This window comes from Homarus americanus, unplaced genomic scaffold, assembly GCF_018991925.1.
Source record: "Homarus americanus isolate GMGI-L3 unplaced genomic scaffold, GMGI_Hamer_2.0 scaffold32583, whole genome shotgun sequence".
Lineage (NCBI taxonomy): Eukaryota > Metazoa > Arthropoda > Malacostraca > Decapoda > Nephropidae > Homarus > Homarus americanus.
This window is the reverse complement of record NW_024713129.1, coordinates 10,345,090-10,370,953: the sequence shown is the minus strand read 5'-3', so window position 1 is coordinate 10,370,953 and position 25,864 is coordinate 10,345,090. Positions and strand designations below refer to the sequence as shown.

At 38.8% G+C, this 25,864-nt stretch overlaps 1 protein-coding gene across 8 annotated transcripts; it reads right to left on the bottom strand.

The window, feature by feature from the left end:
* Positions 1 to 2,356: 2,356 nt before the first annotated feature.
* On the bottom strand, positions 2,357 to 23,077 carry LOC121866829 (protein SREK1IP1-like). 8 transcript variants are annotated; one of them, XM_042366604.1, is made up of 4 exons: positions 23,056 to 23,077; positions 16,738 to 16,865; positions 13,049 to 13,156; positions 2,357 to 2,738 (listed from the first exon to the last, which is right to left on the bottom strand). In XM_042366604.1, exons 2-4 carry the CDS (start codon positions 16,852 to 16,854, stop codon positions 2,475 to 2,477), a joined length of 489 nt encoding a protein of 162 aa, XP_042222538.1. In that variant the 5' UTR covers positions 16,855 to 16,865; positions 23,056 to 23,077; the 3' UTR covers positions 2,357 to 2,474. The 8 variants fall into 8 exon arrangements, with proteins under 8 accessions (XP_042222538.1, XP_042222533.1, XP_042222547.1 ...); XM_042366599.1 differs by lacking the exon at positions 23,056 to 23,077 and adding an exon at positions 23,023 to 23,046; XM_042366613.1 differs by lacking the exon at positions 23,056 to 23,077 and adding an exon at positions 22,995 to 23,018.
* Positions 23,078 to 25,864: the final 2,787 nt, after the last annotated feature.

Genomic DNA, 25,864 nt, shown 5'->3' with positions numbered 1-25,864 from the left:
AGAGGAAAAGGGAAGAAGGGAAGAGGGGAAGACAGAGTTAAGTGGGGTGAGAGGAGGAATTTAAGAGAGAGGAAATGATTGAGAAGATAAACGGAGAGATAGAACGGAGAATGATAAAAAGAAGGGGAGAGGGGAGAGGTAGTGAGGAATAACGAAAATTGAAGAGAATGGATGAAAGATAAAATGTAAAGAGAGAGAGAGAGAGAGAGAGAGAGAGAAGAGAGAGAGAGAGAGAGAGAGAGAGAGGAGAGAGAGAGAGAGAGAGAGAGAGAGAGAGAGAGAGAGAGAGAGAGAGAGAGAGAGAGAGAGAGAGAGAGAGAGAGAGAGAGAGAGAGAGAGAGAGAGAGAGAGAGAGAGAGAGAGAGGAGAGAGAGAGAGAGAGAGAGAGAGAGGAGAGAGAGAGAGAGAGAGGAGGAGAGAGAGAGAGAGAGAGAGTAGAGAGAGAGAGAGAGAGGTAGAGAGAGAGAGAGAGAGAGAGAGAGAGAGAGAGAGAGAGAGAGAGAGAGAGAGAGAGAGAGAGAGAGGAGAGAGAGAGAGAGAGGAGAGAGAGAGAGAGAGAGAGAGAGAGAGAGAGAGGGTAGGTAGGAGAGAGAGAGAGAGAAGAGAGAGAGAGAGGCAGGAGAGGGAGGAGAGAGAGAGAGAGAGAGAGAGAGAGAGAGAGAGAGAGCTTACGTACCTCATGATCAGAACATAACCACCGGGCAGTCTGCTGATTTCACTCAACTACGGGCACGGGCTGTCCGCTGGTTTGCCCGTCAAAGTTGCCATAAAGTGTGCGATGACGGACTCATCACTCGTGTCCGACGGTCACTGTCCGATAGTGTGGACAGGGTTTTAGTGTCGCATCACCCAGAGGATGGTTTGAGGGTGGAAGGAGCTATTTTTGTAATAAAATGTATACCATTGCATTTTATGATGTGATATGTATTATTTTTATTGTTTATTATAGCAGTTTTGTTAATTTTTGGCAAATAGAAAATACAGAATAATGAAGGATTGGAACCTATGCCTATTTACTCCATGTTAAATCTACTCCAACGACGAAGTTTCCGACAATGAAGTGGATTTCACGGATCACACCCACTTCGTTGCTGATGAACCCTTCCCCGAAGAAAAGACTGACCCAAATCCTATTTTTTTTAAAGAATCTATCAAAATTAATTAAATTCACAATAATAAAACAGGTAAATATGCTCATTTGAAAATCAATGAACAAGATTATATCTAACCATCATTAAGGTATCATCTTATTCCTGTCCAATTAGCTCACACTTCACACCAAGGCTACTGCTCCCCCATTTATCCAGGCCAATTAGCCATTTTGATATTTCAGTTCCCAGTTTCTAACCATGAACCTTAAGTCTTATTACACATTACTTTTAGAAATTTGGATTTAAAGATCATTTTCTAAATTTCATCATACATCCTTTAACCAAATAACTAGATAAGCTTTAAGGATGAGACGACATACACCCCTATAGAAGTGTTGATCCATTTAGTATATGTATACATTGGCAGTCTAAATTAGAAGAACTATTCTCTATAACTCTCTCATCGTATAGTTTTTCAATTATCCTGGAACTCCTAGAAAAGAACCACCACAGTTGCCATCTCATCTTCCACATTAAAATACTGTAACCAAAGGCTTGTTTGTTCTATGTGTACCTGCTGAAAGTGACCCAGTTTCATCATGAAACCACATACATCTAAAGTATAGGAAGTAAAGAAATAGCCTTTTGACTGCTAACCTTTTGTTTATTGGAAGAAATGCCAAGATTCAATGGCTGTTGTCACAACTGTCATGTAGTTTTTCGTGTGCTTGCAATGTCTGTGGAAAGTGAAAGGCAGTTCTCCATATCAGGGACCTGATCACTTACTGGAGAACAAGACCGAAATCTAAAAATGTTGAAAAAATCAGTGATAATCTATAATTTATCATTGAGTAAAGAATGAGTGAGAAAATTGCACCTATAAGCAGAGAGGGTTACATTCCTGAATATCTCTTTGAAATTTATGCACGTTTTTGTAATATACAATTGGAGATACAATCTCTCTCTAAAATAATAATAAAAAAATTATCAAGAGCAAAACATACTTATTATAATCGTAAATGCTATTAGTTTTACCAAAAATTGGGCTGCATAGAGGAGAGATGTTGCTGATGATAAGCACTAGTGGAAAAACTTAGTGCATGCCACTTGATGGACTGCTGTGTGGCTGCACAGCTTAGAGGGAACATTGGTCTCTGGCCCAAACTTGGTGTGCACTTAATCACATCACCTAATGGTGGTCATTAACATTATAAAGCATTTTCTATATACATGACAGTATCGTGGGAGTATATTAAAACAATGGATAAAGAAGATGATGTATTTGTAAATATTAAAATCTCTTACTGTATAATGGGCCATATAAAATGGAATGCAAACAGTTTTATCTATTGGTTTATACTGTCCTTCCTTGCAGCTTCTCTTTTACTTCTGCTTCTTATCTTTATCACTCTTTTTCTTCTTCTTTTTCTCCTTTTTTCTTTTTTTAAGCTTAACGTCCCTCTCTGAATCGCTGTCTGAAGATTTTGATGTTCTTCCCTTATGGTGTTCCACATAAGGTGACCGAGATTTCCTCTTCCTAGGCTCAGCTGGTGATTGAGATCTGTCTCTGCTACTGCTTCTTGATCGCTTCTTTTCTTTCTTTTTAATTTTTTTCTTTTCCTTTTTCATTTTCTTCTCTTGTTTCATCTGTAAAATTAATAATAAAATGTACACTCATCATGAAGGATACAATTTTGTTTTCTACAAAATGGCATAAAACATTGGAAGGAAATAAATTAATTCCATCACTTAGGCTCAGAGGGGTTGACCTTGAGAGATGAGGAGATAGCACAGATGAGAACTGGGCCACTAAAATCTATGGCTTATAACATGTTCTCGTCAGGTTTTATATAGTACAGCAGGGTTGTATTTGTTTACATTCGACAGAAGGAAAATCACAATAGTAAACATACTATGGAATCAAAGTAAAACAATTTTAACACAAATATCTCAATGTAATGATTTGCTGAATGTTTATCTGACGAATCCCTATAAACACACTAGTGAAGGGGACTGTACACGCTACTTTGCCGCAGAATACGTAAGGCAGATCCTCCTACACACTGTGGCCTCATCACAATGCTGAATTTTCCTCACAAAACTTACCCTCTACCTTACCAGCAGTAGTGAATGAATTTAGGAGGCCTTACATCTGAAGGTCACTTAAAACTCAGCTACTTTAATCATACACAAAATCTAATATACCACCAATATTCTGATAAAGTCAAAGTTATATATCAATAACCGGTACATTATATTTCAATTACCTCAATCTGCACACTAGCCCTTGATACCTGTAATAATTTTTATGTCAAAATCAAGAAATAATCATGGAAAACCCATTTTATGAACATTTAAGATAACCCAGGTTACCCTAACACAGTGAAAGCTGGCACTAAGTAAACAATTAGTACAACTCCTCCAATCACAACACAAACCCCTAGTGAGGAGTCTCAGAGATGAAAGACACAATTCAAGGTGTTAGTGATACAACTCCTTGTCCTCTGAAACAAGGCATCAGTATGTTCAGAATGGGAACTTACATCCATCCTTCAGAGGACATGAGAAAACATTACAGTTATCCGCCATTAAGCGATTGTTCACTTAGCGATAATTCGGTTTAACGATTTAAAATTTCTTACACCTTTGGTTATTTAAAAATCTGCAACTGTTCGGTTTAGTGATCTTCAACTCACTGGGAAAATTATTTTCAAGGCCAACACTAAACCACTTGGAAAGGGAACCGCTTTATTATTATATACTGTATATGAATGAACAAACCTGAATTTTATAAATGATTTTTTAAATCATTATCTAGCTTTTCCAGCAAAATATTTAAATTAATATTTTGGTAACCAAATGGGTACATACCTAGGTTTATTATATAGAAATCACGTATTGTAGGGATATGGCACCGGTATGCCACCTATGAACCCAGGCTGTTATTACACTAGTGTTTACCCTGCCTTTGAACATTGCAATCTGTGCTTTGCTATATTCCTCTGCATATTATCGATCACTGTGCATCGTTCCTATTGCTGTGCATTGCTGTTATTGTTGTGACTTTGGTGTGTTATAGAGTACTGTACGGACTGTTCGTTACCCTGTGCTATTGTGTTCTAAAGTGATTGCTCCTCTCTCCCCCTCCGCTCTTGTCGGCTAACAGGCGGATCAGGTAAGAAATGTTTACTGTATTCCCTTTATGTTTTTGACCAAATTAAAATAATTATTATTTTTATTTCATTTGCACATTCTGTATGAAAATGTGTGTATGTAACAAGAGTACAAGAAAATGTAGAATATAATGTATATTTACCCAAAATAACGAGTTGAAGAATAACATATCTCACAGCACACCCTCACCCACTCTGAGCACTACTGGGTGGCGAGTTGGCCAGGTGACTTTGCTATACAATTATGTGCTTTGCTTTCAGAAAACCCGTCTAGGAGAAGAAAAAAAATTGCTTAAGAGGTGGAACCTGCCATCATACCTGTCTCAGAATTTACCCATAAAAGCTGGAGATTTTAAACATTCAACTGCTTCCCCAAACCCTAAGGGTACAAAAAACAAATATGCAACAAAAGCCTGCCGTTGTAAACTTGGGAATGAATTTATGAGATAATGAATCTTCACAACCTTGTTGCACAAAATATGCTTCCATACCATATCTTCATTCTTAACAGATGACATGAAGGAAAGACCAGACAACACATCAGTCCCAACATTCCACTAATGTTCAGGTTACTATCTGAATTGGTTGACTTCTGGAATTGGCACGTGATTGTATGTAGAAGTCCGCATGTTTATTGGGCTAATGAAATATACATGGATCCTCGTGTTTCGAAGCCAGATTTGGTAAAACGTTACTCTGACCACCTACGTGATACGGGTAGTCCCCATTAGAGGTTCACGGCGCCATAAGCTCGTTGAACAGGATTTGTGTGAAATATAACAAAGTCTAGGACTGCTTTTAGTATCCTGGTGGTCCAGTGGTTAGCATTCCCCGGTCACAGTCATGGGCTGTGGGTTCGAATCCTGGCAGGTTGAGGTGTTGATTGTGTGTGTGTGTGTATATATATATATATATATATATATATATATATATATATATATATATATATATATATATATATATATATATATATATATTAAATATTTTGTACCAATATTACTTACTTCACAGTCAAATACAGTTGTACCCCACTTAACGCGGTCAATTGAACCCAGAGGGTCCCGCGTTAAGTGAAATCCGCGTTAAGTGAACAACAGAACATATGGGATTAATTCCAATAGAACCCAGCCCGACCCCCAAACTCCACTTTTTGACGACACATAACTATGTTGTAGTAAAAATTCTATCTTAACTTTATGATGGTATGAAAAACAAGTAATATAGAAGAGGTTAGGTTAGGAAAGATAAAGGTTAACATAGGAAAAATGAAGGTTACCTAAGAGAAACTAAAAGTTAGGTGGAACACTTACGGTAGTAGAAGAGATGGGTCGGCATACGGGGATGGAGGCTGGTTCCGAGGCAGAGGGCAGATTACTGGCCCTCAGGTGAATCACCATTACTAGGTGAATCAACATCACTGTCACTTACAGTTGTCAGGGCTTCCCTGACAAATCCCTCAAAGTCAACTTCACTTTCACTATCACTGGCTTGGGCTGGCTGTGGTGGGTTGCGGGCGAAGAACTCGGTTATGCTTTGCTGACGGCTGGTGTTGATGTTGTCGTGATACACCTTGATGTACGGCTCCATAGCCTGCACCAGTCGGGTATGGAAGACTTCATAGCGTTCATCGTCATTGTCGCGGGAAAGGACGGACTTAATTTTTTCTGTAAACTCTATGACACACTTAATATCACTATGACTTAAACTAGGTTCTTCGGAGAATGACGCACCTTCTTCCTCCTCTTCACTGGCGTGTTCTTCTTCCAACATCTCGTCGGCAGTCACTTCAGGATCTTTGATCACCTCCAGGATGTCTTCGTTGGTGGTCTCGGAGAAGCCTTCAGCTGTAATATTGAGCGCAGCTTCTCTGGCAAGGTCCACTGCTACTGCAACAGTCTGAACCTGACCAGTCACAGGTTCACTCCTCCTCTCACCTGGTATGCCATGCAACACATGTCTCCATGCGTGACGAATCGTAGCAATAGTCAGCAGATCCCATGCCTCCACCAAGAAGTCTACAGCTTGTTTAACGTTAAACTTCTTCCAAAATTGTTTGACGAGAAGTTCTTGAGTCGCCGCCTCTTGTTCCTTGTCCTCGTCGCTTTTGCTCTCGCTGTCGGTGTCACCCAGCTTACGCAACTCATCCTTGGTGTTGGTAGAGTCGTTCAGGAGCTTGAACTTCTTTGCAGAGTACGCAGCTTTCACATTGCAGATCAACTCCTGGTCCATGGGCTGGATTAATGACGTAGTGTTGGGAGGAAGGAAGACCACTTTTACGTTGGGGTGACGATCCATAAGTAGGGGCGAGTGTCCAGGTGCGTTGTCAAGGAGCAACAAAATATTGAATGGAACATTCTGTTGCTCGCAGAATTTCTGCACGTCAGGAACAAAACAGTTGTCAAACCAGAAGAGGGACAGAGAAGAGGACATCCACGCCTTACGTGCGGTTAGCCAGTGGACATTAAGCTTGTTCATGTCCATATTCTTGTAGGCGTGCGGCTTGCGGGCTTTGTGAATCACCGATAACTTTGGTTTACAGGTACCGGAGGCATTGGTGGTAAACAGGACGGTGATGCGTTCCTTCTGCAACTTCCGACCCCTTACCTTGCTGGCAGACTGGACAACGAAGGTCTTGGAAGGTAACTTTTTCCAGAAAAAACCAGATTCGTCCATGTTAAACACCTGGTCGTCACTGTACTGTCCTTCCTCCATAATCTCACGTAAAAACGGAGGAAAATCTCTAGCCGCCACACGGTCAGCACTCGCTTCCTCACCACCAATGTTGATGTTGGTGATCTTGTTCCTCTTCTTAAACCTATGCAGCCAACCAGAGGAAGCATTGAAGGGTTTGGGCTCTGCAATTCCCAGTTTACGTGTCACTGCTGCGTATAGCTCACGTGCGTACTCCTGCACTGAGCGCGTGTCCACCGCCATGTTGCGTCGCGCCTGACGCACCAAATAACTCACCAGCAAATTTTCCACTTTTGCCAGCACCCTGTTCTGGCAATACCTGATAGATGAAGCACCTGCAGACTTTGTGATTTTCATGTGCTCTTTGATCTTGGCTGCATCCTTCTTGATCGTACGAATCGTAGATTCGTTGACGCCATGCTGGCGCGCGAGATCAACTTGCCGTCTTCCTTTCTCCAAATCTTGAACAATTTGGTACTTCATCTCGTAGCTTAATGAACGTCGTGTCTTCTTTGGCTTAGTGCCGCTGGGTCCAGGTAAGGAAAGGTCTCTCTCTGGGGGCGGTGGTGGTCCGGCGGAAGCCATTTTAGGGAACAATGGATGCGCGTTAACCCGGGGTGGCCTTGAGGGATGAAACTGCCGCGGCTAGGTCAAGCGTCGTCTCTCCTCCCTCCCCCCCTCCCCGGGATGGTCACGTCATAATACTTTAAGCCAATTACAGCTAGCAGCAGAGGGGGGTAGGGATGCATGGCCAATCACAGTCCGATACGTCCTATGACGTCAGTGATAACGCAACAAAGACACACACTGCGCAACCTTACCGCGCGGCTTGCCCAAGCGGAGGGAGGAGGAGGGAGAGGCAGGCAGGCGGGCGGGCGGGTGGCGCGTGGGCAAAATCTAAAAATAGCATCTCGAGCCGGACACTCACCGCGTATATGTGGAAAAATCCGTGTTAAGTGAAAGTTCAGCTCTGGCAAGGCACCGCGTATATGCGAAAACGCGCTAAGTGAAACCGCGTTAGGCGGGGTAATACTGTGTGTGTGTATATATATATATATATATATATATATATATATATATATATATATATATATATATATATATATATATATATATATATATATATATATATATATATATATATATATATATATATATATATAACGAATATAATTGGTTCTAGAACCTCGTTCGTTATAGGATCAATCCGTCCCAGGCCCCCAAATACAACCACTTAACACTGAAAAAAAATGTTGGAAAATGTAAAAAATACGGTACTTTATCTTACCTTAGTGTTGTTCAACATGCAGGACAGGAGGCAGAGGAGGAGGGGGAAGGAGAGAATTATGGAGAAGAGGTGGAAGGAGAGGAGTCATCCTTCCTAGCCCTCTTTGGTGACTGTCTTACAGGCACTTTGTGTGTAGGGTCTTTTGTTACTTTTTTAAAGAAGGAATCCAGGGTTGGCTGCTTCAACCTTGATTTCTGGACCTTCCAAAAGTAGTTCATCACAGTGTCATTAAAAATACTGATGCCCTTTTCCACAGCACCAACATCAGGATGATAATCCTTCACAAGCTTAGACAGTTTGCTCCAGCACCAGAACACATCCTTGAGATCTTTGGCTGGAATGATGCGGCTTTCCTCCTTGTCCTCATCCTCCCCTGACTCCTCAGAAGTTAAGCTCCGCTTCAGTGTCTCGTTTTCCTCTTTGTGAAGCTCAAGCAGCTCCTCAGTGGACAGCTCATTACTGTGCTCATCCACCAACTCCTCAACACCATCATCATCCACTTCCAGGCCCATGGAATTGCCCAGACACACAATTTCATGTACAACAGCCTCTTCCTCTAACTCTTCAAAGCCTTCAAAGTCTCTTTGAAGCACACATTCAGGCCAAAATGGCCTCCAAGCAGCACAAAGACACCTCATAGAAACCTCTTTCCAGGCTGACACAATTAAAAACACAGCGTCTGCTATATTGAAGTGGCTCTTCCAAAATTCCTTCAAACTAACATCACTGGAAGAAGTGGACGCAAAACGTTTTCTAAACAGTGCCTTTGTGTACAGCTTCTTAAAGTTTGAAATTACCTGTTGATCCATGGGCTGGATGAGAGGTGTTGTGTTGGGTGGCAAGAAGTGCACAGTGATGATGTTGAACTCCTCTGGCAATTCAACCATCAAATTAGGAAGGTGGGCTGGTGCATTGTCCATCACCAATAGAGCTTTCAATGGAAGATTATTCTCCCAGAGGTATTCCCAAACACTGGGTTCAAACACCTCAGTCACCCACTCAGAGAAAAGACTCCTGGTCACCCAAGCCTTTGGGTTTGACCGCCACATAACACCAAGGCGGTTCTTCCTAATGTTTTTGAAAGCTCTGGGGTTTTCTGCATGGTACACAAGGAGTGGTTTTATCTTGCAGTCATCAGAAGCATTCGCACAAACAAGGAGGGTAAGCCTGTCTTTCATCGGCTTATGGCCAGGGACAGAAGTTTCCTCCCTTGTAATGTATGTACGGCGAGGCATTTTTTCCCAAAAAAGTCCAGTTTCGTCACAGTTAAATACCTGCTGAGAAATAAAGCCTCCCTCTTTAATCACATTTAAAAAAATGTCATGGTGTTCCCTAGCTGCTTCCTTATCTGCACTAGCAGCATCACAATGTCTCACAACACTGTGTAACTTGTTTCTTCTTCTGAAACCAGTAAACCACCCCTTGGTCCCCTTAAACACTAGCACAGCACTATCACTTCCACTGGGAGTCTTGCCTTTAAGGTCCTCAAGCAATTGTTTAGCCTTCTCACAAATTATAGCTCCACTAATGCTATCACCTGCCATTTCTTTCTCCTTTATCCACACTAAGAGTAAATTTTCCATCTCTTCGATCACATTACACCTTGCTTTGCTAAGTCTAGAGATTCCCTTAGCCACTTGCACAGTTTTTAACTCCTCTTTATTCTTGAAAATCGTACATATAGTCGATTTAGCCATCCCATATTCATCACTAAGTTTCGCAATGCTTGTTCCATTCTTACGTTTCTTCATGATTTCTTTCTTAGTTTCAAGGGTTATTAGCTTTCTCACTCGCTTTGGACGATTCATTGTTACAATTGTACACTTGTATAACAAAATAGTTATACAAATAACACGAATTTCCACATCAAAAGATGAAATTTCAACAAGTTCAGTGGTGCACTGACTACACAATGAAACAATGATGGTGCCTTACACTCTTGCTGTGAGCCGCGGTACATCAATATTCATGCGCCAAACGAAATAGTCCCGTATTCATCCGCGTTCGTTGTAGGAGTTGCGTTCGTTATAGCATACCCCACTGTGTATATATATATATATATATATATATATATATATATATATATATATATATATATATATATATATATATATATATATATATATATATATATATATATATATATATATATATATATATTACACCAACGAGATTTTTGTTTAAAAGACACACTTTTTATGACAAAAATATACTCAAAATTACCACATGCTTCCAGACACTAGCCGATGAGTTGTAGCAAAGGTTTTGAAATCAGCCCTTAAAGACTGTTACCTCATTACAGTACTTAACAACTACAAGTATTCTCTATACAGTACTATAAAACTATTGATTTAACTAATATTGTTGATATATTAAAAAAAAAAACTCCTGTACAGCGGTTTGTTGACTAATGGCAGCGGCAGCGCCATCTATTGAGGAATTGCTAAAGGTTGTCTGCTGGTCTCAAATGCAGGAATGTTTGTTTCTTTATATGTAGGCTCTCATATTTGGACACCTATTTACAGTAGGCTCTCATATTTGGATACCCATTTAGACTGTAAAACCCCACAAAATTAAAATCTTCCAAATTTAAATACAACTTCGTCATCCAGAAACATTAATTAAAACATATATGAACAGTAAATAAGTGTTGCTTTCATATTCTTATGTAGAGTAATGATGATATGTTTACACATGTGCTCACTTATCTACATGGATCTCACTTTATTTTTACCCTTAATTGTTAGCTACTTCCATTGTTCCATTTATTAACATTAAATAACATTACTTAAAACAACCATACTAATTTTACTACAGCTACAACCAGGGTCTTATTTTTTTCAGTTTTATATGTAGAACCAATCAGTCACTGGTTTGTAAATAACAAAACAATGGCGGTTTTATTCTCAGATATTAATGAATTGTATTGTTCAATTTGCACACATAAACAATAATTCAATCAAAAAGAAATTCAGAAACATTAATTAAAACATATATGAACAGTAAATAAGTGTTGCTTTCATATTCTTATGTAGAGTAATGATGATATGTTTACACATGTGCTCACTTACATACACGACCTCACTTTTTTTTACCCTTATATGTGCTGATAACCACAAGGAAAAAAGAAAAAACACATTATAGAATCTAGTCTCATTAAACACACCGAATCCATTAACATGAATTTGAGTTATGGTATGTACAAATTGGACAATTTTGTAATTAAGAAGATTTGTAACCAGGTGAGAAGGTTGGGTCAGTTTTTCCCTCTGACCTAACTACCGACCGCTGTGTGCTTTTGTGAAGATTAGTAGGGTCATTACCTATACTTGACCTCTGTGGACTTGATCTCACCCTCCTCTGTATATATATAACTTGTTCTGTACTTCTCCTTAGTTTGTACTCACCCCTGAAGATGTGAATTACACCAAAGCGCTTGGTAACTTCGTGTTTTTCCTTGTGTTATCAGTATATACCTGGATCACGTGACCTACAGTGATTTATTTTGTATATATATATATATATATATATATATATATATATATATATATATATATATATATATATATATATATATATATATATATATATATATATATATATATATATATATATATATATATATATATATATATATATATATATATATATATATATATATATATATATATATATATATATATATATATATATATATATATATATATATATATATATATATATATATATATTAGTGTTGTACATTGATTTTAATTTAACGCTGTCAATGGATGGCAGCAACTTTTTGATAACGCTGACACCATAAATTTTTTGGGTAGGTGACTTATAGGTGATGCAGTCAACTTTTCACCCGAGCAGAGCATCAAGCGTCAATTTGTTCGTCAACTTCTAAAATTTTTTTATTTTTCCAAGTTCGATTTTCAATTATCTTGTTATAAAGACAACCGACAAGGCCATGAGGGAAGATACATTTCTAATGAAACATGCTTCTGCTCATATAAGGAACAATAATCATCCAATAGATTGGGAAAACAGTTTAGAAGCATATAAATCATCATGTGTCACAGAAAGACTTCGAGTTGAAGCAAGAAATGTATTTTTTAAACCTTAGTGATGGTCAGTACAATACTGATAATATGTTACACAAATTTATTTGTCAGTGGCCCAAGTTTAAAAATGCTTTGAAACCATGAAAGGTAGATAGATGATTAGTGGGTCTCATATTTTTTACCTGACGTTACATGACTAGTTATGTTGCCCGTTCATATAATCTCTTCTTATGTTTGCTGTGTGGTTGGTGTGTGGATTAGTGGATGTCATGTTTTTGACCCACCCCATGATTTGTAAGGTCACCCTGTGTACATAAGCTCTCTCCTCAGTCTTTGTAATTCAGTTGCCTCACTGTGTTCCTCATGTCTCATATATATATATATATATATATATATATATATATATATTATGATAATATATATATATATATATATATATATATATATATATATATATATATATATATATATATATATATATATATATATATATATATATATATATATATATATATATATATATATATATATATATATATATATATATATATATATATATATATATATATATATATATATATATATATACTGTTTCATTATATTAAAAATCTAACAATAAAAGCAAATTTATTAAGAGTACCTTAATATTTTTAATTCACATACATAATCATTCCTTGAATTGCTTATGATACAGTTAAGCAGAAATAAACTTAATTTTTCTTAAGGCAACTTGGTAGTGGAAAATGAAGGATTTACCTTTGCTAAAAGTTCTTGAGTGTTGAGTTGTGTAAGAGGTGTCTCATGATCACTCTCCTCTGATGATGTTGATGAAACATCTAGTACAACATCTTTCTGAGGATCAACCTATGAAGAAAAAAAATGGTTAGTCTTTTAACATGCCATTTTGATAAACCTAAAATGCAGTACTTTTCAAATTTATAAAAGTTAACATGAATAAAATGCTGTATATTACAAGTATCACACATTTAGCATTAACTTGGTTTAGTGATAACAATATTTGACACCTTCTGATATAACATTGGGTCAAAATGCTTAAGCGATAGCTTGACTTAGCTACTAGGAGGGAAAAACTAGAGATGAGATAACCTGTGAGATGGCATGTTGCCTTTTCTATAAGTAATGAAACTACAAAGTTTTTGGAAAAAATCATTACAATAATACTGGACAGTACACAAACATGGCTATAAACAAAACAAAAAATGAAGAGCATGGGTGAGTTGTGTGTGAAGTGAACGTATTTGTGAAGGCAATGGGATGTAACAGAGTCCTGACTCCTCCCAATGTGATGTCATGGCATTCACACAACGCAGCACGGCAGCAGCCACATGTCTCGAAGTCAACTGGGTGACTGCCTGGCTGAACTGTGTCGCGTTGCCAAAAGAATGGTTTGAGTATGGAAGGAGCTACTTTTTGTACAGTACAGTCTGGTTTAGCGGTTAATTAAACCCATGGAGGTCCACGTATAAAGCGAAACGCGTAAATAAAATAACAGAACATATGGGATTAATTGAAATAAAGACTGGGCCGACCGCTAGACTACCCTCTCGGGGTGGGGTCCATGAAGTCTTGTGCAGAAAGAAAAAAAAGCAATGGTTCCTGAGCACGAGTGAATATACGCGGAGACAGTGAGACTTGACGCGGCGGTGGAGAGCAAGGGTGGCAGGGGGGGCAAGGATGCCGAGACCAATCACAGCTCACGGCAGAGAGGGTGCGTGGTAAGGATACGTGACCTTTCTACAGTCTGCAACGTCACCGCACGAGTCTGACATCAGCACCCTGCCCTGCTGCTTGCGCGATACATGATGGAATTTACCCTGTAAATAATAATTCTTCTGACAGGTGCGCCGTAAATGGCTTTCCACATAAAAAATATCCTCGTAAAACAAGACTATACTGCACATAAAATATGGTATTGTATTTCATAATATGCGATGTATCAATTTCATCGTTCATCATATACATTTTTTTTTCATTTTTGGCATACAGTATATCTCGGCCTACAAGGCGACGGGGTGTAAAAGACGGCCCCCAAAATTTCCATTTAAAAAGTAGCTTTTGAGCCCTATTCGCTGTATAAGACCGGTACCCCAAATGTGACACTTACCATTGGGAGCTTACTGACCCAGTAGTCCTTTACCAACCATCCCATTGACCAGTGCTGTTTACACATCCTTGGTTTTTTAAAATAAAGCCAATTCACTTCAAGTAATGGCATCAAACGTTACCGGTTGATGTAGTGTAAACACGTGACTCACTTAAAAGTTTGTTATTTAACTTGAACTAATGTCGGTGTCGAATACAATTGTTTCATTTACTTAAAATGGATTTACCGATTTATTTGTTTATTTATATCATACTGTAATATATTAAACACACTGGAAGTATTTTCTTTAATTTATAAGCTTGCTTCAGCGAGCTACAGTATTCTAATTCAATAGTGTTTCATTAGGATTTGAGTGAAAAAGATTACTGTACATACTTACTACATACATTTATTACACATATATATATATATATATATATATATATATATATATATATATATATATATATATATATATATATATATATATATATATATATTCACAATATTTTATAATTGCAGTCATGTACTGAATATTCTATGTAAAAAATATAAATTTTAAATGAATTATTTCTAGTGTGGTCGACTTCCTACACAAAGACGGGCTATAAATAGCCGTCTTATCTCCCCTCTGTTCTGAGAGAGAAGGTCTTGGTAAATAACTTTTGTTTGTTTATTTTCATTGTTTGTCAAATTTATCATGTTGTATCAAAGTAATATTACTAAAAGTTTTAGGCAGCTACCAAACAGGGAGATTCTACTGCCTGGGAAGATATTGGAAGCATAATGTATAGTATTGTCTAATGGTAGACCCTACTTCCATATGGCATCACGAAAATTGTGACCAAGTCTTAGGTTGCTGATTTATCTTACTGCCTCATTTACACACAATTGCTGAGTTTCAATTGTTTCTCTTCCTTTGACAACACAACATACATACAATATAATGTTTCACCTTTGATCTTTTTTCCATTTATTTATGGTTGGTTATTTAAAATAATGCCAATTCACTTCAAGTATTGGCATCAAATTTTACCTGCTGTTGTACACTAGTGACTCACTTAAGCGTCAGTTATTTAACTGGAACTAATGTTGGTGTGAGTAAAATATTTCCATTTACTTGAAATAGATTTGCCGATTTATTTGTTTATTTATTTAGCTATAATATATTGTAATACATTAAACACACTGCAAGTATTTTCTTTAATTATATACTTGTTTCGCGAAAAAGGGAGGCTACCATTATACCTGGTAGGTGAAGTTGACCAGACATTTATGATCATTAAGGACCAAACTCCGAATCCATGACGTGACTTCTGTTAATCATTCTCATCCTAAATTTACCACTGTCGGTAGTTTCAAGAATTAACGCAGTCATTTACTGAATATTCTTTGTAAAAAAATTAATTTTAAATTAATTATTTATAGGAGATAAGTATTATGATCAGTAAATATACAGATATGCATTACTGACCACCTCCGAACACAAGGACGGCTAAAAATAGCCACAGGCGGTCACTGTCAAGGTCGCTTTCCCTTTCTCGTTACTGGCAAATAGGGGGGGGGGGGTGATGATGATAGCAGCTGTGTTTATTACCGGGGTATATTGTTCTTTTACGGTATGTTAGACTGGTTTATAATACATTTTTATTATTTTAATATACCAGTAATCTTCATTTTAATCCAGCTTCCCAAATGTAAGTTTCAGTATAAAATAATTAGTGGTAGGACCTTGTGAGTGGTTTACCATGTTTCCATCACCACTCTTGACACGCTAAACCGCAAAATTTAAGAGGTAAGAATTTTATCTCTGGTGCTTAAGACGACCCCCTAACTTTGGGCTGATTTTCTTTTTGTTCAAATTCCGTCTTGTAGGCCGAGATATACGGTATGCAATTTGCTCACTAAATTGTTTAACTCTGAACTACATCATCTATATAGAAGCTTGGTGTTATTAAATCAATTATTTAACTTTGAAAACGTTTAGAACTCATTTATTATTATTGTTAGGGAGTACAGTACTGCATTTACCGTCCTGCCGTTTGAGCCTGTTTGCCCTCCATGCTTTGCTGTTATCCTTCGTTTAGCGATAATTCACTTAATGTTACGTTTTTCAAGAACATAACCCACATCATTAAACGAGGGATACCTGCACAGAAATTTACAGCATAACATACTGGATAGAATAAAGTACATAACTACGTACACTTGATGACTAACTTACAGTGCTCCTCTGGGTGACTATTACTGTTTACAGTAATGTCTAAATTTATTTCCAAACTTCACAATTTCAAGATACCGATGTAAATTCTTACACAACAAAACAGGGAAATTTACAAACCTTAACAAAATTTCTACATTGGTATGTAAGATGACCAGGATATCCACATTTCTTACATGCTGCTCTCACATCACCCCCACCTGTTGGCCCAATGCGTGCCAGTAGTCTATCCTCCATGGCTTATAGATCTGTAATACATAAACAACAAGTCTTCAATATTTCAATACATTCTCATACTTTCATCCTTTTACCTCTGTCATATGCAGCATATTGTTTCCCTTAATCTAAGTTAAATTAATAGACTACAGTACCCTGTACCTTGATTTTCTTAATATAAGATTACTGTTCACCAAGTACCCAATACTACAATACAAAAGAAAGGCTAGTGCAGCTACAGAAAAACTCATTTAAATCAGGCATGGGCAACCTGCGGTCCGAACCATGTCTTTGCGCAGCCCGTGTAGTGATTGAGAAATTCTATTTTATGTGGCCTGCAGTTCAGGTAGATGCAGCCAGTTTATGGTGAGTAAAGCGATATTTACTAAAAGAATACTGTAATCTTCACACACAAATCATTACTGATTCATCTCCTAAGCATAATTAACTATGAAAACGTAACAGTGAAATAAGTATAAATAGTCAACAATATACTGTACACATTTCAACCTGGGTACGTTTACGGACAAGTTCGGCACAGTCTGTGTGACGGATTAGCTGCTATGTGGCAGTGGGTCACTTGGGAATTAACTAAAGTTGGGTAAATCCAAGTGGGGTTCTATGCGGTGGTCACACGGGTCAAAGGTAAAGGTCTCTTCCTTGTTGACAGACTGTCTCTCTTCTTGGTACTTCATCCTTCATACCTTTTATGCCTGGCTGTCTGTTCTCTCTATTTATTCTTGTCTGATTAGGTCCACACACACACACACACACACACACACACACACACACACACACAACAACGTCAGCTAGAGAAGGTACAGAAAAGGGCCTGCAGAATCATGATCGGCGCTGACTACTCCGGCTACACCAACGCTCTCTCCATCCTGGAAATGCCATCCCTCAGTGACCTCCACCACCAAGCACTGGAAAGGTTTGGCAGCCAACTATTGCACCACCCTCATCATCGCCGCCTCCCACCCACCTCGCGCAGTCCGCCACTACAACAAAATACAGCCCATAAGAGCCCGCACCTTTAGATATACGAATAGCACCATCCCATCCATTGTTAAAATAATAAACAATGCCTGATTTATGTACTGTACAGCCCTGTAAATGTATTCAATGCATATTTCTAAATCAAATGTAAGTGTATATTTTCAGCCAATGGCTGCAACTCTATTAATAAACCGTTTATTATTATTATCATCATCACACCCCCCCCATCAGTCCTTATAGCACGCGGACTTCCATGTACAAACAATACCTCACTAGTCGGGTATCGAACCTTGGACCTCTGCGTGTGAACAAGAATCGCTACCACTGCGCCACAAGGACAACAAAAACAATCCTAGGCTTTGTTATATTCCACGCAATGGCCTGTTCATCATTCTTATTAAGCGCCATGAACTTCCATTGGGGATTGCCCGTGCCAACTATGTGGTCGGAGCAGCATTTTGCAGAATCCAGCTAGGAAACACGAGGCTAAATATATATTTCATCAGTCCATATAGCACGCGGACTTCCATATACATAGATGTGCCTATAGGTTGTTTCATTGTAGTTCCTCAGGCGTCAAAGTTAACAAACGTATTCACAGACTGCTTCACGCATCTTCTGCTAAAAGCCAAGAAACATTAACATACTACTTAAAAAATTATTATGTTGAATTTGTTTCATAAATGGGAAAAGAGTGTTACCTGCATTGTTAACTGAAAATATCGTAAGGTAGACGTCACGGTAAACTACGCTGTATTTCAATGTCCGTGCTAATACAATATTAACATTACTTTTTGGTTAGGTAGGATAAAAATTTTGGTGAGTAGGCTTGCAGAAAAATACCTAAATCATAATGCAGCCCATGACTGAGGAAAGGTTGCCCATGTCTGATTTTTTTTTTCATTTTTCTCGACGTTTGATCATAAATCACCTGTGGTGAGTGGACAGGGCATGAAAGAAGGGGGAAATTATCGGGTAAAAACATGACAAACAGTGATCATATGACAGTAATTTCATGTCTCTACATGCTTTGTATGCGAAGAAATTGTTTATTTACCGTAAATATTCCGCCGTTCTTTCTCCAGCGGCATCTATTGTTCTCATTTGCTCAAGGTATAAATTTGTGAACCCAGATTTGTCAACAAATACAGTAAAATAAATGCTAGAGGACCTTATCAGGGGTTTTAATACTGTATATATATTGGCTTGATTGTCTTTTGTTTTAATTTAATAGGATTCACTTTCCTGTTTCCTAATCTTATTGTTCTCCCTCAAGGGGACACTTAGTTTCTTATGCAATTATGGCATCATTTTCCATAAGTTATCTCAAGTTACATATCTGTGTTTGTTGAGGATCAAGAGTGTCGTTAAGGACTTAACACTAAGTGATCATAGACTTAATGGAAGGATGTGCAAGTGTCCAAAATGCAGCATGGAACAGACATTAAAGGAAAAAGGTAAAATTTTAGTTTTGGTCATCCCTGTACGTATTTAGATATCCAAAGTAACCTAACCTAACCTTATTTAACCTAAGTGATTCCCCGGATGAAGAAAACTAAAATAATTCCCGGCAAAATACTTGTTTAAGTGTAACAGTTGGATGCCATCAATGCACTCGACCCACCTTAATATTAAGGTATGTGTCTTTTGCTGTTATAGGGGTCCGGAGATGCATAGCCCCCAGTTAGCAACTTAATATGGCTAAACATTTTTACATAGTAGGAGTCTTGGGGCAGACCCCCCACCCCACTTAGAAAGTTAGGTAAGGTTAGGTTAGGTTAGCTGAGGTCAGGTTAGATTAGAGTGTGCATTATTGTTCCCATTTTCTTATAGTACTTCATCATGCAAATAACATCTACAGAAATTTTGGAGGAATTCCATAAGTTTCTTCTGGTGATCACTGTCTCCTCCACCTTTACCATTTTCTCTAAGTGACAATCAAAAAAAGGTACATAAACATAGCTAGCGGCCAAAGTTCAAGAGCTGCTGCTCCTCCTATCATGAAAAGGATACACCCCATTTAGTCACCAACCCAGCTTGTCGCCAAAAAACCAATTTCGTCACCAACACCAAATCTGTATCGTCACCACTAACAGACTGTTAGTCGCTGGTATTAGAGTGATAAATTGTAAGTTATTATTTTACATGAATAGAAATTACACATGTATACAGACAATTCGAGAATTATTGTGTTATCATTATACATGAATATTAATTACTTAATAAAGAAAATTATTAAAACATTGGTAAATAAACAAAATACAGAACAAATGAAGGTGATTTTTTCTTCTTCACCACCTTGGTTGATTTGCAATTACAACTAGTTGCTGAGCACAAGCTAAATCATGCACAAGAATAGCAAATCATGACAAACAAGTCCACGTCTGGAAGCTGTGGGATGAATATGAAGAAAAAAATATCACCACTTCTAATTTCCTAAAAAAATCAGTCTTCTTCCAAGCTTACATATGTAATAACAATGTTTCAATTATTTTTTAATTTTAGTCTTTCACATATTGTTTAAGTGAGATGATTGCAGGCGTACGCATTAACAATGTTTTTATTTTTGTTTCATTTTAGTCTTTAAAATCTTTTTAAAGTGAGATGCTTGAAAGAGAAATAATGTTTTATTTTTTTATTTTCGTCTTTAATAAATTGTCTTAGTGAGATGCTTGCATGATCCAATGTATTGTTATGCCAAGGCATAATTTTGAAATACAATTTTGTAATCTCGGTGTTTTGATTATTTTCTATCTCAAGCAACAGTTATTTTGGCAAATTTTTGTGTATACTGTATATTGATGTATTAATTATGTAAGAATTTTCTGGAATGTATTCCCCTTTAAATGGTGATGGGAATGAACACGGTGACTAAATGGGTAAAAATAGTGGTGACGAAATGGGTAAAAACAGTGGTGACGAAATGGGTAAAAAATGTGGTGATGAAGCGGGTTGGAGACAAAATGAATTAAGAAAGCTTTTCTATTTAATGGAAATATTTCCTAAAGTTCCTGGTTAGTGTGGAGTACTGTCATCAAGTACTGAAGATCTAGGTAGCTACTGTACACTCAGGAGCAGGGTCATAATAACCTGGTTGACAGTTTTGTAAAAGATTCTGTTTAACCAGTTGCCCACCACATTTCCACCATATCCATCACATGTCCACAAGATATGGACCAGATGAATAAGGGAGACACCCGTCGGATATGTATAGTAGGTGATCATGGTGGTCGTCTGGAGTACATTTACTATACTGTAACTGACTAGAATCATTTACAATATAGAAAAATGTCCATCACATTAGTTTGACCGTAAGTGCCTGCCAAGCGATCCGACTAATTACCCAAATGTAGCCGCAATGAAGTCAAATAATGGTCCTACATGAATAAATCGGACTGCCAATCACTTCTCGACTAGTATTTGGTGTCACGAAGTCACAAAAAATTGGTAAACTTAATTTAATCTGAGTTAATAGATCGAGTGTATGTACCTAACCTAACACAACTGAGATTAAATTAAGTTTACCAATTTTTTGTGACTTTATGACACCAATTAACAATCGAGGTGATTCACAGCCCGATTTACGCTTGTAAGGCCATCATTTGACTTCATTGTGGCTACATTTGGCTACAATTGGGTACATTAGGGTAATTACTCGCTCCCTCGGTACAAGCATGCGATCTATTAACTCAGTTTAAATTAAGTTTTCCAATTTTTTGTAACTTCGTGACACCAAATACTAGTCGAGAAGTGATTGGCAGTCCGATTTATTCATGTAGGACCATCATTTGACTTCATTGCGGCTACATTTGGGTAATTAGTCGGACCCCCTGCCAAGTCATATAAGTGACCTAAATAGACAAACTAGATCTATATACTTGACAGTGAGCTGCACCAGCAGTACATCACCTTCTGACACTGCCCTTACTGACAGTTCAGTGCCCTTACCTGGGAATAAGCATCTCATGGCCATGTCAGCAATCCTTAGTAGGGATGCTTTGCTGTTTACTATTGTTGTATACCTCCACTGTCTAGCGGTCCGACTAATTACCCAAATGTAGCCGGAATGAAGTCAAATAATGGTCCTACATGAATAAATCGGACTGCCAATCACTTCTCGACTAGTATTTGGTGTCACAAAGTCACAAAAAATTGGAAAACTTACTTTAATCTGAGTTAATAGATCGCGTGCATGTACCGACGGAGCGAGGAATTACCCAAATGTAGCCGCAATGAATTCAAATGATGGTCGTACAAGCGTAATTCGGGCTGTGAATCACTTCTTGATTATTATTTGGTGTCATAAAGTAAAAAAAAATTGGTAAACGTAATTTAATCTGAGTTGGGTTGGGTTAGGTTAGGTTAGGTTAGGTACATGCACTTGCTCTATTAACTCAGTTTAAATTAAGTTTTCCAATTTTTTGTAACTTCGTGACACCAAATACTAGTCGAGAAGTGATTGGCAGTCCGATTTATTCATCTAGGACCATTATTTGACTTCATTCCGGCTATATTTGGCTACATTTGGGTACATTTGGGTAATTAGTCGGACCCGTCTAGGATACATTGGAAACTGTATACACTACCTTAGTCTATACACACAACTGTATACCTGCATTGTCTTAGCTAAACTGCATACTTTACATACATGCCAAACCAACTGTAAACTTGTATGACGACCTTAATGATATTATTATTATTACTACAACTTACAGAAGCTTTTTGGATCCTTTTCGTCCAATACCAGAGACGATAAGTAATACTGTACACGTGTACCTACACACCTAACATTACCTGAATAAATATATATTTTTTCCTCACTACAACTGCACATAACTCTATTATTACCCGACGGCTTATTGGCCAGGTCTTACAGTAATAATTACCAGACTCCTTGTTTCCATTCAGTCCCTAGTGCAACGTCTTGTGATTGAACGTTTAAATATTAAATACACATAGAACTGGCGACGTATATCACTAACAACCGACTAGTTGGCAGTAATTTGGTTGAGATTTCAGTCAGGAGATGGCAGGGATGACGCCTTATTGTGTGACTTTTTTACTTACCCCCGTTATCTACATTGTTTATGTGCATTACTTGTATACCTCCAGCCTATGTGTATTGTTTGTATACCTGCAGCCTATGTGTATTGTTTGTATACCTTCACTGGCTGTGTATTGTTTATATACCTGCAGTCTGCTGAATGTGTAGCGTTTGTATACCTGCAGTCTGCTGAATGTGTAGTGTTTGTATACCTGCACTATCTATGTGTATTGTTTGTATTGAATGGATGCTTGCAGTCTGTTTTTATATACATGCACTGCCTATAGGTATTATTTTTATACATGTCGTACATGTTGTCTATGTGAATAGTTTATATTCCTGCACTATTTATGTGTATATTTTGAATATGTCAGTGTATGAAGCATTTTTTTACGGGGATTAGCTCACCCCGACATAGGTCACTCGGGGCCTCGGGGCGAAAATGTACTACTACTACTACGACTACTATTACTTTTTTTTTAAATGGCCTCCATCCTCCCCTAATAGCCATACCTTCGCTTCCATTTTATTGCCTTAAAATTAATTATCCTAATACATAAGTAGCTATCCTAGCTGTGTTGAGTTAGTTGAGCCACAGATCTATGCGGCATTCAGTGACTGTTGCCTCATAGTCAATATCTGCAACTGTTGCTGGCTTTGGGGCCGATGCTCTCGTTCCCCTGAGGCAGAGCAAAGCCGACTTAAGGAGAGAGAAGGACAGTCGACATCTCATCCAGGCTGTAACATAACCTCTGGGCTGCTGCTTGTGTTAGGATAGAACCTCCGTGAGTCTGGCATAGAAGTATCTTGCACTTGGTCCCATCCCACCAGAGGTTGTGAACACTAGCGGAGTGAAGCTGCCTTGATCAACGTTCTGAATTCTCTCCCCATATGCCCTTATCTTGTCGTTCCCGTTCCTCCTGTGTGCAGCATCGAGAGCTAAGTTACGGTGACATGCGGCCATGGGGTAAAAAATCCTGATGTCGAAGAAGGCTCGCTGTCCCTGCGTCCAGTATCCTCGAGTACTGACGTCAACACGGGCATCGTTGGATGTGTTTGAAGTCCTATGTTGGAAATTCTCACATTCCACTGGAAGGAGGGTCGGTTCTACCCTGACATCACGGCAGATTTCCTTCAACATATTTGCTGTGACATCCCTTACTTCTTCATGCCGCATGCATATGAAGCCCCCTTTCTTGCACACCATGGCGTGATCGACGTCATAAGAAGAGCCACACACACATTGGGAGGGCAAACCTTCTACTGGCCTACTGTACCTTTTTTTTTTTTACTTTTTATCCTCTTCGCCACTCATCGGCTTGTTAGCCGCCCGGGCGATCGGTCACGTTTCTGTCACGCACTGTTGGCATCCACCGGTTCCTGAAGGTACCTGAACACGCTCCAGTGTTGATCAAGTCTTGTCTTGAAAGAGCTCACACTCGGTGCCATCACAACACTTTCTGGTAGATTGTTCCATGAGTTTACAACCCTCACTTCGAAAAAGTTTGCCCTCACCGTTTTCTGGCCTTGCAGCTTCTTCAATCTTGAGCTGTGACCCCTTGCGGGGCGAACGTCCGCCAGCTCCAAGTAAGGACACTCAACTGAGTAGTGCCCCCTGAGATGATTATACACCTCAACTAGGTCCACCCTCGTCCGTCTGTAGTATAAGCTAGGCAAGTTCAGGCGCTCCAATCTCTCAGGGTGGCTGAGATGCCGAAGTGCAGGCACCAGTCTGGTGGCCCTCCTTTGAACATTTTCAACCAACTGACAGTCCCTAGCATATCTCGGGGACCAGATGGGGTGACAGTACTCCAGATGGGGAAGCACTTCACTTCTGAAAATCGTTACGAGGGACGGACCGTCTAGATATCTGAACGACCTTCTTATAAAACGCAATAATTTATTTGCCTAATTTACCTTCTTCTCGCAATGGCCCGAGAACTTCAGCTCATTGTCAACATACACACCTAGGTCCTTCTCACATACAGTGTCAACTAGTGCAGTTTCTGCATCCCGTTGGGACATATGATATGCCTCCTTACCGTTGGTACGCCCCAGGTGCATCCTCTTACACTTCGTGACATTGAATCTCAGCAGCCATTTCTTCGACCATTCCTGGAGCCCACAGAGGTCCTTCTGCAGCTCTTCACAGTCCGCTTGGTTCTTAATTTCCCGAAATAACTTGGCGTCATCGGCAAACATTTGTATGGAGGAATGTACTTCGTTAGGCATGTCATTTATGAAACAAACAAACAACAGCGGGCCCAATACACTGCCCTGTGGTACCCCACTTGTGACAGGTACAGATGACGACATCGTACCATTAATCACCACACACTGCTTGCAGTTCATGTAGAAAGCCTTCTATCCACGCTCGGACATTTCCCCGAATTCCGTACCCTTCCAGTTTGATTTTCAGCCTTTCGTGGGGTACAATGTCGAAAGCCTTGGCAAAATCTAGGTAAATGTTGGCGATATTAAGAGCCCGTTCCAGAATATGGGTCCAAATATCCAATACCTTGAGCAATTGTTTTAAACAGGAGCGCCCCGGCATAAAACCGTGTTGGCAATCTTTTACAAGGTTGTTTCGTATTAGATATTCCATTCCGGCATCTCTGATAACACTCTCAAGTACTTTACATATTATGCTGGTCAGGCTCACCGGTCTATAGTTGTTCGTGGAGTGCCGATCACCCTTCTTGAAGATAGGACTCACATAAGCCACTTTCCATTCACTGGGGACCATTTGTTCATCCAGGCATTTGCAAAACAGGATCTTCAGGGGCTCTACAAGCACGTTGCACAACTTTCTTAGCACTCTAGGATGCACCATGTCAGGGCCGGGACTCTTATGAACCTGTAGGGGTATCGAGATATTAAAGTTGTCTAGCACTCAGGATGGAAGAATGGTCAGAATGAGAGTTGGTTGGTGAGGAAGCTCAGAGAAGGACATGCTCGCTGGCGGGAGCGAGGACCGCCAGGCAGGCG

Coding starts and splice junctions, on each gene's coding strand:
- LOC121866829 (XM_042366604.1), bottom strand. CDS start 16,854: ATGGAGGATAGACTACTGGCACGCATTGGGCCAACAGGTGGGGGTGAT. Junction 13,157..16,737: donor AATGTAGAAATTTTGTTAAG/GTTTGTAAATTT, acceptor TTTTCTTCATAG/GTTGATCCTCAGAAAGATGT. Junction 2,739..13,048: donor CTCAAGAACTTTTAGCAAAG/GTAAATCCTTCA, acceptor TTAATTTTACAG/ATGAAACAAGAGAAGAAAAT.